The following is a 15,563-nucleotide window of genomic DNA, read 5'->3' as shown; positions in this document are numbered from 1 at the left end:
CCGAATTGCAGAGGCTACCATGACACCAACCTGACTCCTCTGGGAAGATGATCTCACCAATGTGTCCTGAACCCCACCTCTCCAGAGCCCTAGCTCACTAGGGAAATATGGAGACAGGCTGGGGGTATGGATCGACCTGCCAATGCCCATGTCCAGTGGAGAAGCAATTACAGAAGCCAAGCCTTCCACCTTCTGCACCCCATAATGATGCTGGGTCCATGCTCTCAAAAGGATAAAGAATAGGGAACCTTCTGATGGAGGGGATGGGATATAGAACTCTGGCAGTGGGAACTGTATGGAATTGTACCCCTCTTTTCCTACAATCTTATCGATCATTATTAAATCAATAAAATAAAAAGAGAACTTTAAGTATCCTGATATCAAAGTATCAAAAAATCTTAACATTATGTTTCTATTGGGCTGTTAGAAAAATCATGATGGGGTTTGGTTGGGTAATGAGGCACCTGATTGAGCGCACATATTACAAAGCACAAGGTGCAGGGGGAAAGCTTTGCGAGTGGTGAAGCAGAACTGTGTCTCTCTCTCTCCTCCTATATCCCCTTTCCTTCTCAGTTTTTGGTTGTCTCTATCCAATAAATAAATACAAAAAAAGTCATGATGCATTTTTGCAGAGAAAAATACGTAATGACTTTCCCAACAGCCTACTAACTTACAATGCTCTGACTTACCAGGTGGTTGGTCTTCACTTGTATTTAACTTGGATTCATTTCCCAAGTGTGAATCTGATCTTGGTTTGGGTTTCAAAGAAGGGAAATACTTCATCATCAGCTCTGATGGAGGAGGAGGACTGGTGCTCCTACTGAATCTGCTCAAGTCTTCTCCCTTCTTGACTGGTGCAACCTTCCTCTTTATTGTTTTATCTGGCACACACAGCTCACTTTTCTTAGGGTGGGTTGTCTGAAGAGTGCCATAAATGGCTTCATTTCCAAGAATAACATCACTCTTAAAAGAACTTTCTTCCAGGTCAGTCCAAGTTCTTTCATCATCAAAGTCAATATTGTTGGTACTTACCGATAAAGATGTTCTTGAGGACTGTGAAATCTTGTTTTTCAAGCTTTCTGTTATAATAGATTCATCACTACTGTAGTCTTTATCAGACAAATCTAGATCAACATCTTTCCTTTTACCTTCTTGGGTCCCACCATTGTCTCTAACTGGTGCCTTAGCATCAGAGGTTTGTGGGCTATCTTCTCTGCCGTTAAAGGCCCTTTCTTTATCCTCAGCTGGCTTTATGGTAACATTAAGTTGTTCCTCAGAGTCAGTGCTACTGTCGCTATTCATAACACCCTCATCATCACTTGCACTCCATCCAGTTTGATTTTCACAAGTGCTCATCTGGGGTTCTTTCCTGCTGACTCTGGGAGACTGTTCCCTCAATCCATCAGATAAGGGTACTGAATCAAGTTGTATGGGTGTGACCTTACAGTCACTCTTACTTCCACACTCAGCAGAGTCTCGATCAGCATTCTGATTGCACTGATTAGTGCGATCTGATGTCTTGTTCTCCTGTGGCACAGTTTTGACAGGGGTGGAAGATAGCCGGTGCCCTTTGCAGATCTGCTGATCCCTCTCTAAGATCTTCAGTACAAAAGAGGAATTACTGGAAAATGAGATTTCATCAGCAGCTTGTTCTAAAAACAGAAATTCATCTAATTCCAAATTTTCCTTCTCTTTTTCTCGTTCCCAATTCTCTAACTTCTTCTGCAGAGAAAGGTCCAGAGAAGACTCTGACTCTTTCACAGTCTGGCTTATCCGGCTCTTAGAAGCCACACCGCTGCCTGTCGCCACAGGAAGAGGCTTGTCTTTACCTCGTATCGTATTCCAGACTTTGCAACTACTGTCACAAGGTTTTGTACACTCAGGTACATTTTCTTTATTACTAGATTCAATAAGTTTTTCTGATTTAATCTGGCCTCTAAATTGCCGTTCAGATTTCTTAGCTATTGGCATTTTCAAGCCTGATGGAGAAAGACTTTTTCTATTATTCTTCATAAGTACTCTTGGCTTCTGATTAAATGGGACAGAGCCACTCTTCATTCTAGCTTTATTGTTCTTTTTAACAGGAGGGTTCTCTATACACAGTTCTTTACTTATAAGAGCAGTCTTCCGCTGGAATTGCTGTCTGTCTACTTTAAACCCAGGTTGGTCCTCTGAAATGTTAGTTGCTAGTGTGCCTTCTCTCCCTTTCTGAAGCTTAGATTTGGCATTGGTGAACCTAGCTAAACCTTCCCCTCGCTTCAAGAATGGTTGTTTAGGTTTTGCTTTCATTAGCAATGATCCTTCTGCTTCCTAAAAATAAAAGAACAATAACTGAATTAATTCCGGCATTTCAAATAATCAGTCACTTTTGCTTTTATATATTTAAAAAAACTGTTATCTTTATTTATTTATTGGACAGAGCCAGAAATCTAGAGGGAAGAGGTGATAGAGAAGGAAAGAGAAAGACACCTGCAACACTGCTTCACCACTTATAAAACTTCCCCCATCCACCCCCGCAGGTGGGAACGGAGGGGTCGATCCTGGGTCCTTGCATATTTAACACATGCGCTCAGCCAGGTGCGAGAGCATCAAGCCGCTGCTTTTATATATTTTTTATAATTTCATTTTTTATTGAGAGAGGAAGAGATGAGAAAAGAGAAACTATGGGATTCGGGCGGTAACGCAATGGGTTAAGCACAAGGACGTGTGTAAGGATCCCGGTTTGAGCCCCCGGCTCCCCACCTGCAGGGGAGTCGACTGAAAGGCAGTGAAGCAGGTGTCTATCTTTCCCCCTCTCTCTCTGTCTTCCCCTCCTCTCTCCATTTCTCTCTGTCCTAAAAAAAAAAAAGAAAGAAAGAAAGAAAAGAGAAAATAGAGCATTACTACACAGTTATGCAGTGCCATGAACTGAACCCAGGAGCTCAGGCAAAAGCAAGTCATTTGCCTTAACATTTAGCTTTCTCATTATGCACCAGAAAGCTGATTTTCATTCATTTTGGGAGTTTGTTTTGGGGTGTTTTTGCCACTGGAGCTTCATGCCTATGTAATTTCACCAATCCCAACAAATTCCTTTCTTCCTTTGTTCCTAACAGAGGGTGGAAACAGAGACAAAAAAGAGAGACACCATAGCACTGTTCCACTACTTATGAAGCTTCACCTTTGCAGGGTGCTCTCAAGTGGTTGGTGGAGGCTGGGAACTGGAGTCTTACACATGGTTGAGTGTACACTTTATTACATGAGTTATCTCCCAGCACCCTATTTTTAAAGCAAGTTATAAGTACATCTCTCAAGTCTTCAACTATTTAATCAAAATAGTGAAATGCTGACCCTTAGCTGTCTTTTTTTCAGTTCTTGTTCTTCCAACCAAATTTGTTCTTCTAAGTAGTCTTCAAATGTCTGCTTTCTCTCTCTAGTAGCAGCTTTAATAGGCCTGATCAGCAAAAAAAAAAGAAAAGAAAATCATTTAGCGAGAAAATTATAATGTAATGGCTACTTTGCCTTTAGAGTTTCTATTATAGACATCCCAAACTACACTTTTGCAAAGTTGACACTCTGAGAACTTAATTAACTATAATAATCTCTCTTCATCTGTCAAAGTAGAGAAACACACAAGACTCATGTTTGAAGAGTACTAAAGCTCCTTTTTATCTATATGTAGAATAACTTAAGGAGTACTATATTCATCCTACAGCTTCAAACTATACTTCAAAATTAGTTCATTAAATATGCTTTTTTTTTTTTTAACCAGAACACTGCTCAGCTCTGACTTATGGTGGTTCAGGGGCTTGAACCTGGGACTTTAGAGCCTCAGGCATGACAGTCTGTTTGTATAACCATTATGCTATCTACCTTCCTCCCTAAATATGCATTTTTATGATCTTTAACAATAAGAATACAGTCTTTTTGCCCATCCAGCATATTCACTGAAATTTAAAATTTAAAATACATTTTAGGCCATAAAATTTAATATTCTTTAACCAGACTTACATAATTATAATTATGACATCAAATGTAAATCCAGTCTTTGTTTTTCTTATTCAATACATAATTTACTAACTAAAAAATAATTGTATCAATATTTTTTCCTATTTTTTGTGTATTTTTAAATATTTTAAGCTTTATTTATTTATTTCATTTGATACAACAAATGGAAATTGAGAGAGATAGGGGGATGGAGAGGGAGAGACAGACAGACAGACACACACTTGTGGCAATACTTCACCACTCATGAAGCTTTCCCCCGCTGGTAAGGACTGGGGGCTTCAACCTGGGTCCTTATGTGTGGTAATACAAGCATTTAAGTGGGTGCAACACTGTCTAGCCCTCTCAAAAATTTTATGTGAAAAGACTGCTCAGTTCTTCTAAAGATAATGTCAAATATACTTTGATGCTTCCCTACCACCTCCTATTGCTGACAGAATGTGAATGGTTATCTTTAACATTATACTTAAGAACATATTCCAGCAAAAACAAGAAAACTATGGACTTTTCCAACAAAGAAAGTACTCGATAATAATGGCTGGCTTTTACCCATCTTGGATGGAGCTTTAAGAAATTATTTTGGGAGTCAGGCGGTAGCACAGTGGGTTAAATGCACATGGCACAAAGTGATCCAGGTTCAAGAACCCAGCTCCCCACTTTCAGGGGAGTCGCTTCACAAATGGTGAAGCAGGTCTGCAGGTGTCTCTCTTTCTCTCCCCCTCTGTCTTCCCCTCCTCTCTCCATTTCTCTCTGTCCTATCCAACAACAACAATAATAAGTACAACAATAAAACAACAAGGGAAACAAAAGGGAATAAATAAATAAATATTTTAAAAAAGAAATGTTAAGTGAAGTAAGTCAGAAATAGAAGGATGAATATGGAATGATCTCACTCATAGGCAGAAGTTGAAAAATAAGATCAGAAGAGAAAACACTAATCAGAACTTGACTGGAGTTAGTATTTTGCACCAAAATAAAAGACTCTGGGATGGGGGGGGGGGGGTTCGGGGGGAGGGTTCAGGTCCTGAAACATGATGGCAGAGGACCTAATGGGGGTTGTACTGTTATGTGAAAAACTGGGAAATGTTATGCATGTACAAACTATTGTATTTACTCTTGACTGTAAAACATTAATCCCTCAATAAAAAATTAATTATTAACAATAAAACAATAATACATTAATAATAGTAATAATAATAGTTGGCTTTTATACGAAACTGTCACATTTCTATTCCTTTCAACATGAATGATACCTTTCTTCAATATTAACCACTTCTGAAGAATCACCAGATTTTACTACATTCATATCATCCCCTTCTTGCATCTGCTCCATCATTTCCTCCCAACATGGTAAAATGCTTTGTCCTATAACAAATTACAGAATCAATTTAGTTTTTTTAAAGCATAATAAAATCTTAACATGAGAATTTTACAAGTCAGCATGCAAATAAAATTTTATGTAATTTTTGAACTATCATGGGCTTTTTTTTTTAATTTCCTTAATGGAGGATTAATGCTTTACAGTCAACAGTAAAATACAATAGTTTGTACATGTGTAATATTTCTCAGTTTTCCACATAAAAATTCAACCCCCGGGGAGTCGGGCGGTAGCGTAGCAGGTTAAGCGCACGTGGCGCAAAGCGCAAGAACCGGCATGAGGATCCCGGTTAGAGCCCCCGGCTCCCACCTGCACGGGAGTCACTTCACATGCTATGAAGCCGGTCTTGAGGTGTCTCTCTTTCTCTCCCCCTGTCTTCCCCTCCTCTCTCTATTTCTCTCTGTTCTATTCAACAATGGCATCAATAACAACAATAACTACAACAATAAAACAAGGGCAACAAAAGGGAATAAATAAAAAAAAATTCAACCCCCACTAGGTCCTCTTTTTAATTTCTTTTATTTTTTTCATTATTTTTTGTATTAACTCTACTTATTTATTGGATAGAGACAGCCAGATATTGAGAAGGGAGGGGGGATAGAGGGAGAGAGCTTTTTAATTTCTTTATTGGACTTGTTTTAAAACAATGCCCTAGATTTTTTTTTAAAAAAAGTAATAGTCTTCAAAATGTTAAGGTTAACAATAAAAATCACATGAATTTTTCTCGATTAAACAAAAATGAGGTGGGAGTCGGGCTGTAGTGCAGTGGGTTAAGCGCAGGTGGCGCAAAGCACAAGGACCGGCATAAGGATCCCGGTTCGAGCCCCGGCTCCCCACCTGCAGGGGAGTCGCTTCACAGGCGGTGAATCAGGTCTGCAGGTGTCTATCTTTCTCTCCTCCTCTCTGTCTTCCCCTCCTCTCTCCATTTCTCTCTGTCCTATACAACAACAACAACAATAATAACTACAACAATAAAACAACAAGGGTAACAAAGGGAATAAATAAATAAATATTTTTTTAAAAAATGAGGTAAGGACAACAATGAGATACCACTTCACTCCTGTGAGAATGTCATACATCAGAAAAGGTAACAGCAGCAAATGCTGGAGAGGGTGTGGGGTCAAAGGAACCCTCCTACACTGCTGGTGGGAATGTAAATTGGTCCAGCCTCTGTGGAGAACTCTCAGAAGGCTAGAAATGGACCTACCCTATGATCCTGCAATTCCTCTCCTGGGGATATATCCTAAGGAAGCCAACACACCCATCCAAAAAGATCTGTGTACACATATGTTCTTGGCAGCACAATTTGTAATAGCCAAAACCTGGAAGCAACCCAGGTGTCCAGCAACAGATGAGTGGCTGAGCAAGTTGTGGTATATATACACAATGGAATGCTACTCAGCTATAAAAAATGGTGACTTCACCGTTTTCAGCCAATCTTGGGATGGACCTTGTTTCTACTTGTTTCTACTTTCTGGTTTCTGTTCATTAAACATTTTGTCCTGCTGTATATCTTACTGCCTTTCAGCCACCAAGTTGCAGATGCTACTATGATTTCATCCTGACCTCCCTGGGCCAACAGTCTCACCAATGTGTCCCAGAACCTCATCTCTCCAGAGCTCCAGCCCACTAGGGAAAGATAGAAACAGGCTGGGGTTATGGATCAACCTGCCAATACGCATGTCCAGTGGAGAAGCAATTACAGAAGCCACAACTCCTACCTTCTGCTCCCCATAAAGAATTTTGGTTCATACTCCCAGAGGGGAAGAAATGTTAGGGAAGATGACTAGAGGGCAATAAAATCCAATTACATCAGGATCCAAAAAGGGGGGGAGGGAAGGAGAAGGACACTCAGAAGTAGTAGGTGTGACTTAGGGAAAGAGAAGGCAGGATCATAAGGAAAAAAATGGGCAAATATATAAAAATACATAGTAAAAAAAAAAAAACTAGTATAGCTACAGTCTCTTTGGAATATAACTAAAACATGCCTAGTAGCTATCTACAAAATGGAGGGGCCCCCAACTCTTCATCTGCACTATTTCAGCCTTTAGGTTCATGATTGGTCAACAATTTGTTTGGCTTTGTATGTTAACTCTCTTTTCAGCCACCAGGTTCCAGATGCCATCAGGATGCCGGCCATCCTTCCCTGGACTGAAGACCCCACCAATGTGTCCTGGAGCTCTGCTTCCCCAGAGCCCTACCCTACTAGGGAAAGAGAGAGGCAGGCTGGAGTATGGATCGACCTGTCAACACCCATGTTCAGCGGGGAAGCAATTACAGAAGCCAGACCTTCCACCTTCTGCAACCCACAATGACCTTGGGTCCATACTCCCAGGAAAGCTATCAGGGGAGGGGGTGGGATATGGAGATCTGGTGGGAACTGTGTGGAGTTCTGCCACTCTTATCCTATAGTTTTGTTAACGTTTCCTTTTTATAAATAAAAATTTTTTTTAAAAAAAGATAGTTATAGAAATAATAGTCAACCCGTATCTGTGATCTTGGGAGAATGAATGCAGTTTCCAGTGTAGGGAACAGGGACACAAAACTTTGGTGGTGGGGGTCAGGTGGTGGCGCAGTGGGTTAAGCGCATGTGGCGCAAAGCGCAAGGACGGGCGTAAGGATCCCGGTTCGAGCCCCCAGCTCCCCACCTGCAGGAGTCGCTTCACAGGCGGTGAAGCAGGTCTGCAGGTGTCTATCTTTCTCTCCCCCTCTGTCTTCCCCTCCTCTCTCCATTTCTCTCTGTCCTATCCAACAACGAACAACATCAACAATGGCAATAATAATAACCACAACGAGGCTACAACAACAAGGGCAACAAAAGGGGGAAAAAATGGCCTCCAGGAGCGGTGGATTCATGGTGCAGGCACCAAGCCCAGCAATAACCCTGGAGGGGGAAAAAAAAAAAAAAAATTCTGGTGGTGGGAAAGGTATGGAATTATACCCCTATTGTCTTATAATTTTGTAAATAAATTATCAAAAAATTAAAAAATAAACAATTTTTTAAATGAAAAATGATAACTAAATGTAATGCATCCACAGTGGGTCAAGCACATATGGAGTGAAGCGCAAGGACCAGTATAAGGAACCCGGTTCGAGCCCCTGGCTCCTCACCTGCAGGGGGGTCACTTCACAGACAGTGAAGCAGGTCTGCAAGTATCTGTCTTTCTCTCCTCCTGTCTCCCCTCCTCTATTTCTCTCTGTCCTATCCAACAACAACAGTGATGACAACAATAATAATGACAACAACAAGAGTAACAACAAGGGCAACAAAATGGGAAAAATAGTCTCCAGGTGCAGTGGATTTGTGATGCAGGCACCAAGCCCCAGCAATAATTCTGGAGGCAAAAAATAAATAAATAAGTAAATACACCTTTAAAAGAAATTTTAATGGGCTGGGTGGTGGCACACCTGGTTGAGCGCACACATTACAGTGAACAAGGACCCAGTTTCAAGCCCCCAGTCCCCACCTGCAAGGGGAAAGCTTCACAAGTGGTGAAGCTGTAGTGCAGGTGTCTCTCTGTCTCTCTCACTCTCTATCACCTCTTTCCCTCTCAATTTCTGGCTGTCTCTATCCAATAAATAAAGACAATAAAAAAATGTTTTAAAAAAATAAAAATATTTTAAAAAAAGAAATTTTTATGATGTGAGAATTCTAAAATAGATTTGAATGTTTAAGGATTATTACTGTCCTTACATAGAACAATAGTATTGTGGTTATAAATTTTAAAATGTCTTGATACTTACTTGATGTATGCTGAATCCTGAAACAATTATCTGTATACTACTTGTAGTAAAATGATTCAGCAAATTACATACACAGAAATGCAGACAAAGCTATAGATATAGGTATACTCACATACAAACATACACAAAATAAATATGATGAAATATTTACTATTGAATTTGATGGTAGTTATACCCAGCAATCAGTTTCAATTATATTAGTTATACTAGCTAAAACTAGCTCTACTATTTCTAATTATGCTAAAAATCAATGAATCAAAGTGTTTCAACTTTCCTGGATAGATACTGGAAATTTTCCAAAACAAAAGGTATTGTTGGGGGTCAGGTGGTGGCAAACCTGACTGAGCACTTATTACAATGCACAAGGACCCAGGTTCAAGCCCCCGGCCCCCACCTGCAGAGGGAAAGCTTCAAGAGTGGTGAAGCAGGGATGCAGGTGTCTCTCTTCCTCTCTATTTCCCCTTCTCTCTTGATTTATGACTATCTCTATCCAATAAATAAAGATAATAAAAAATTTAAAACAAAAAAAAGGTATTATTAAAAAGGACATTTGACCTTTCAAGTCAAGTAATTAACTCTAAACTGGAAATAAGACAATCCTAACTTACTCAAAAGAACATATTCATGAAAAATGAAAATTTAAATTAAAAATATAAGAAAAAAAACAAACTATGACCTACCACAAGAATATTATTGATAAATTATTTGATGCCTTGCAGAATGATAGCCATTAAAATTGTGCTCATGAAAACTCTAGAATGCACCAGATGCATTTGCCACGTTGAGTAAATAAAGAACACAATATTAGGGAGTTGGGTGGTAGCGCAGCGGGTTAAGCGCACATGGAACAAAGCACAAGGACTGACATAAGGATCCCAGTTCGAGCCCCCGGCTCTCCACCTGCAGGTGAGTCGCTTCACAAGTGATGAAGCAGGTCTGCAGGTATCTGTCTTTCTCTCCCCCTCTGCCTTCCCCTCCTCTCTCCATTTCTCTCTGTCCTATCCAACAACAACGACATCAATAGCAACAATAATAACACAACAATAAAACAACAAGAGCAACAAAAGGGAATAAATAAATTTTTTTTGTCTGTATCTTTATTTTATTTATTTTATTTATTTATTCCCTTTGTTGCCCTTGTTGTTTTTTTATTGTTGTAGTTATTATTGTTGTTGTCGTTATTGGATAGGACAGAGAGAAATGGAGAGAGGAGGGGAAGACAGAGAGGAGGAGAGAAAGATAGACACCTGCAGACCTGCTTCACGGCCTGTGAAGCGACTCCCCTGCAGGTGGGGAGCCGGGGCTCGAACCGGGATCCTTATGCCGGTCCTTGTGCTTTGCGCCACCTGTGCTTAACCCGCTGCGCTACAGCCTGACTCCCTAATTAATATTTTTTAAAAAAAAGAACACAATATTATTACATAATTCTCTATGACTACAGAAGGTTTTAAAATATGAAGCTTGGGCACATAGAAATGCCTGAGAGCTCCCCAGATGTCTATCATCAGAGTGCTAGTTCTCTGACAGACGTGCTTTGGGTGCTAGAATTACAGTCGATAGTGAAAAGAAATGGATTTTTTTAATAACTCCCAATACCAACCTATTTCTCACACGTTACATCTTCTATCATATTGCCCACCCTGACCAGCAAACACATTTTCAATCAACCCCAAACTATTTCTTAGCTCTCAAAGATATTGGTGTGTGCTGAACCTCTTACCTTCCTTTTTGAAGACTTATAGGGTTATAAACCTGGCAAGGACTGAAGTCAGAAAAGGTAGATTTCTCTTGGAAAATCACAGATTCTGTGTCCAGCTGTGTCCAATTCAGATACAGTGGCTGTGTCAAGTGTAGGGGCCTTACAATTTAAAATTTAAAGGGACAGGACTGGGGAAATAACTCATATGGAGTGTCTTGCTTTTGCCATGTATGTGCAACCTAGGTTTGAACCTGATTCCCATTGCATTGAAGGAACTTTTGGTGCTGTAGTGTCTTTCTTTGTTTCTTTTTCTTTTTATTTTTTTTAATTTTATTTATTTTTTCCCTTTTGTTGCCCTTGCTGCTGTAGTGTCTTTCTTTGCCTTTAAAATATATGCAATGGGACAAAAAAAAAAAAAAATGCAGTAAGGATTTTTTGTTTAAGGACTTGGTTACACTGCTAATTAAGTACAGAAGAGAGAGATGTAAGTAGGTAACTCACCTGTAGGATGGTTATGGTTTTCTTCCTTTGTATTATTTTTCACAAGTGTTTCTTGATGTTTTCCCACATAAAATGAATTAGATGCATCATTTTTTGAAGATGGGACAAGATCTTGATGAGTAATTCTACAAACGTTGTTCTGTTCATCGAAAAACATGTTGGAAGAGTGCATCTTTTCTTGGTTTTGATTCTGGTAAATATATGATGGTAAAGAAGCTGTGGCTTTCTCTACAGCAGTAGGATTTTCTGGAGGTCTATTCTTTTGGTTCTGATCATTAGGAAGTAGAGTTACAGCTTGCAATTAAAGGAAAAGAGCAACAAAGGTGAGTTTCTGTAACATTTTCTCTTATGTCTCCTAGTAACTACCACCACCAAGTCTTCTCCTAAGTGATAGAAGAACTTTTTTTCTTTTTCACTTTTTTCCTTTATTATTTAACTGCTTAACAAAATTCTGACCTTTGAAATTTCCAAAGCAAGCCTTGCACAATTTTAATTAAGTCTACCCAGTTCTTTAGTCACCACCAAGCTGGAGCAACAGCACTGATGGTGGAGCAGTATTATGGTATATCTCTTCCGACCTCTCTATGTAGATCTCTGAAATAAAAAATTTTAAATTTCACCCAGGTGCAAACTGATATACATGAGGCTCCAACATCTTAAAAATAAATATATATATATACACATACATATATATATATATATATGTATATATATATATATATACACACACACATATATATATATATAATAACAATAACTGGCGGGGCCAGGTGGTGGCTCACTCACCAGAGCACAAATGTTGCCATGTGCAAGGAAGGAGCTGGGTTCAAGTACCTGGTCTGCACCTATGGGGGGAAGCTTCATAAGTGGTAGAGCAATACTGCAGATACCTATCCTTTTCTCTCTGTGTGTGGTGGCTCTCTCTCCCTCTATTTCTTTTTTTTTTTTTCCCTCCAGGGTTATTGCTGGGCTGGGTGCCTGCACCATGAATCCACCGCTCCTGGAGGCCATTTTTTCCCCCTTTTTGTTGCCCTAGTTGTTGCAGCCTCGTTGCGGTTATTATTGCCATTGTTGACGTTGCTTTGTTGTTGGATAGGACAGAGAGAAATGGAGAGAGGAGGGGAAGACAGAGAGAGGGGGAGAGAAAGATAGACACCTGCAGACCTGCTTCACCACCCATGAAGCGACTCCCCTGCAGGTGGGGAGCCGGGAGCTCGAACCGGGATCCTTACGCCGGTCCCTGCGCTTAGCGCCATGTGCACTTAACCGACTGCGCCACCGCCCGAACCCCTCTCTCCCTCTATTTCTATCTCTCACCATAAATATATGATATTATGGCCACCATTAGGAGTGATACTCTATATACTCTATAGTCTAAGGCACTGTGTTCAAGGACAGTAGAGTCGTGCAGACACCAAGCCCCAGGGATAACCCTCATGGACAAAAAAAAAGACAAAAAAAGCCCTGACACTATAACTTCTCACTCCTCTTTCCATATGTAGTAAGTAAGCTGAATCTCTATATTTTTTTCTTTTTCTTTTTTATTTATTTTCCCTTTTGTTGCCCTTGTTGTTTAACATTGCTGTGGTTGATGTTATTGGACAGGACAGAGAGAAATGGAGAGAGGAGGGGAAGACAGAGAAGGGGAGTCAAAGATAGACACCTGCAGACCTACTTCACCAGTTGTGAAGCAAGCCCCCTGCAAGTGGGGAGCCAGGAGTTTGAACCGGGATCCTTACACCAGTCCTTGTACTTCATGCCATGTGCACATAACCCGCCTATCCCCTTCATTATTTTTTTTTTAGATTTATTTTATTTATTTCGTGAAAGGGGGAGGAAAACAAAGAGAGAGGCCAGAATAATACTCTGGTATATGCAGTGCTAAGGATTGAACCAGGACCACATGTTTGCAAATCCAGAGCTCTAGCACTGATCTAATTCTTCTGCTCTGGGCTAAGTGTTCTCTACCTTTCTGAACCTCAGTACTTGGACAATTATCAGAGGGAACTTGTAAAACCATAGCCTTGAACCAAATTTGGCTCTAGATCATTCACTCTGCTAAGTCCTTTTAAAACTTCACTTAGCAAATACTTGTGAGTGCCTTAAATTAGGCACACCTGCTCCAATGGCAACGCCACATGTATCCCAATGTAGTCCCAATTCTCCAATTCCCAGCTATCTGGACCCTATAGAAACTGGATTTTACATGTGAAAGAGAGTAACAGAAAAATCTGCATTACCATGATTACACCCTGACTTCTCTGGACAGATGACCTCACCAATGTGTCCTGGAACCTCACCTCTCCAGAGCCCTGTCCCATTAGGGAAAGAAAGAGACAGGCTGAGGGTATAGATCAACCTGCCAATGCCCAATTCCAGCAGAGAAGCAATTACAGAAGCCAGAATTCCTACCTTCTATACCCCCAAAACAACTTTGATCCATACTCCCAGTGGGCAAGAAGTGAGAGGAAGAGGATAAGAGGGCTCTGAACTCCAGCTCCATTGTCCCAGAGAGATGGGACAAAAAAGAAGAGAGATATTTGGATGTAGTAATAGGGTCATGTGTGGCTTGGAGAGGAAGAGAGGACTGGACCTGGAAGAAAAAGGGGGCAAATATGTCCAAATGTAGATGGATAGTTGTAAAGATGACAATTAATCTATATTTGCAACCTCAGGAGAACCATGGTGGTGGGCAATGGAGGAACTTGGGATTCAGAACTCTGGTGGCTGGGAGTCAGACGGCAGTGCAGCAGTTAAGCGCATGTGGCGCAAAGTGCAAGGACCGGCATAAGGACCCCAGTTTGAGCCCCCGGCTCCCCACCTGCAGGGGAGTTGCTTCACAGACAGTGAAGCAGGTCTGCAGGTGTCTGTCTTTCTCTCCCCCTATCTTTCCCCCTTTCCATTTCTCTCTGTCCTATCCAACAACTACGACATCAATAACTACAACAATAAAAACAAGGGCAACAAAAGGGAATAAATGAAAAGAAAAAAAACTCTGGTGGTGGGAATGGTGTGGAATTATACCCCTGCTGACACGTAATTTTGTAAATCACTATCGAATCGCTAATATTTTTTTAATCTGCATCTATCTATCATTATACGAACGACAGGTCCTCTGCAAATTAGAAATACCTGGCAGTTTGTGTGGCCCAGACACCATAGTGAGCAGCTTCTCTTGTTCCTCCATGAGTCTCTGCAGTTGCTCTAACTGTTGCCTCTTCAGTTGCTGTTGCTTCTTCTGTTGTTCCTCTTTCAGCTTGTAAACATAAAATTATCTTTACTTAGTCAACAATTTGTTTGGCTTTATATATTAACTCTGTTTTCAGCCACCAGGTTCCAGATGCTAACATGATGCCAACCTGACTTCCCTGGACAGACAACCCCACCAATATGTCCTGGAGCTCCACTTCCCGAGAGGCCTTCCACACTAGGGAAAAAGAGAGACAGGCTGGGAGGGGTCAGGCAGTGGCGCAGTGGGTTAAGCGCACGTGGCGCAAAGTGCAAAGACCAGCGTAAGGATCCCGGTTGGAGCCCCTGGCTCCCCACCTGCAGGGGAGTCGCTTCACAGGCGGTGAAGCAGGTCTGTAGGTATCTTTCTCTCCCCCTCTCTGTCTTCCCCTCCTCTCTCCATTTCTCTCTGTCCTATCCAACAATGAACAACATCAACAATGGTAATAATAATAATAACCACAACGAGGCTACAACAACAAGGGCAACAAAAAGGGGGAAAAATGGCCTCCAGGAGCAGTGGATTCATGGTGCAGGCACTGAGCCCAGCAATAACCCTGGAGGAAAAAAAAAAAAAGAGAAAGGCTGGGAGTATGGATCGACCTGTCAACGCCCATGTTCAGTGGGAAAGCAATTATAGAAGCCAGACCTTCCACTTTCTGTATCCCACAATTACCTTGGGTCCATACTCCCAGAGAGTTAAAGAATAGGAAAGTTATCAAGGGAGGGGATGGGATATGGAGTTCTGGTGGTGGGAATTGTGTGGAGCTGTACCCCTCTTATCCTATGGTTTTGTCAGTGTTTCCTTTTTATAATTAAATTTTTAAAAATTATCTTTACTAAGGTAGCTTTACATTTCTTCATTGATCACTGCTCCTTACACTGATTTTATTTTCTCCCATCTTATGTCTTTTAGCCCCTCTCCCCCAAACTCCCCAAGAGCACTGCTCAGCTCTGGCTTGTGATGGTACAGGGGACTGAATCCCAGACTTTGGAGCCTCAAGTATGAAAAGCTTTTTTATCTTAATCTTT

General features: G+C 40.9%; 1 protein-coding gene across 3 annotated transcripts in view; it reads right to left on the bottom strand.

Annotated features, from left to right (window-relative positions):
• CENPJ (centromere protein J) overlaps window positions 1-15,563 on the bottom strand; it is a 56,293-nt gene that overhangs the window by 34,300 nt on the left and 6,430 nt on the right. For 2 of the 3 annotated variants that reach the window (XM_060194743.1, XM_060194742.1), the window contains exons 3-7: window positions 14,436-14,559; window positions 11,304-11,597; window positions 5,235-5,346; window positions 3,328-3,430; window positions 690-2,310 (exon numbers count right to left, since the gene is read on the bottom strand). In XM_060194743.1, coding sequence (XP_060050726.1) covers window positions 690-2,310; window positions 3,328-3,430; window positions 5,235-5,346; window positions 11,304-11,597; window positions 14,436-14,559 — 2,254 coding nt within the window. Of the gene's footprint in view, window positions 1-689; window positions 2,311-3,327; window positions 3,431-5,234; window positions 5,347-11,303; window positions 11,598-13,543; window positions 14,201-14,435; window positions 14,560-15,563 lie in introns of those variants that run through there. The other variant, XM_060194744.1, reaches the window with a different exon arrangement.

This window comes from Erinaceus europaeus, chromosome 7 (assembly GCF_950295315.1).
Source record: "Erinaceus europaeus chromosome 7, mEriEur2.1, whole genome shotgun sequence".
Lineage (NCBI taxonomy): Eukaryota > Metazoa > Chordata > Mammalia > Eulipotyphla > Erinaceidae > Erinaceus > Erinaceus europaeus.
The sequence above is the reverse complement of the archived record's forward strand: the minus strand, read 5'-3'. Positions and strand labels throughout refer to the sequence as shown.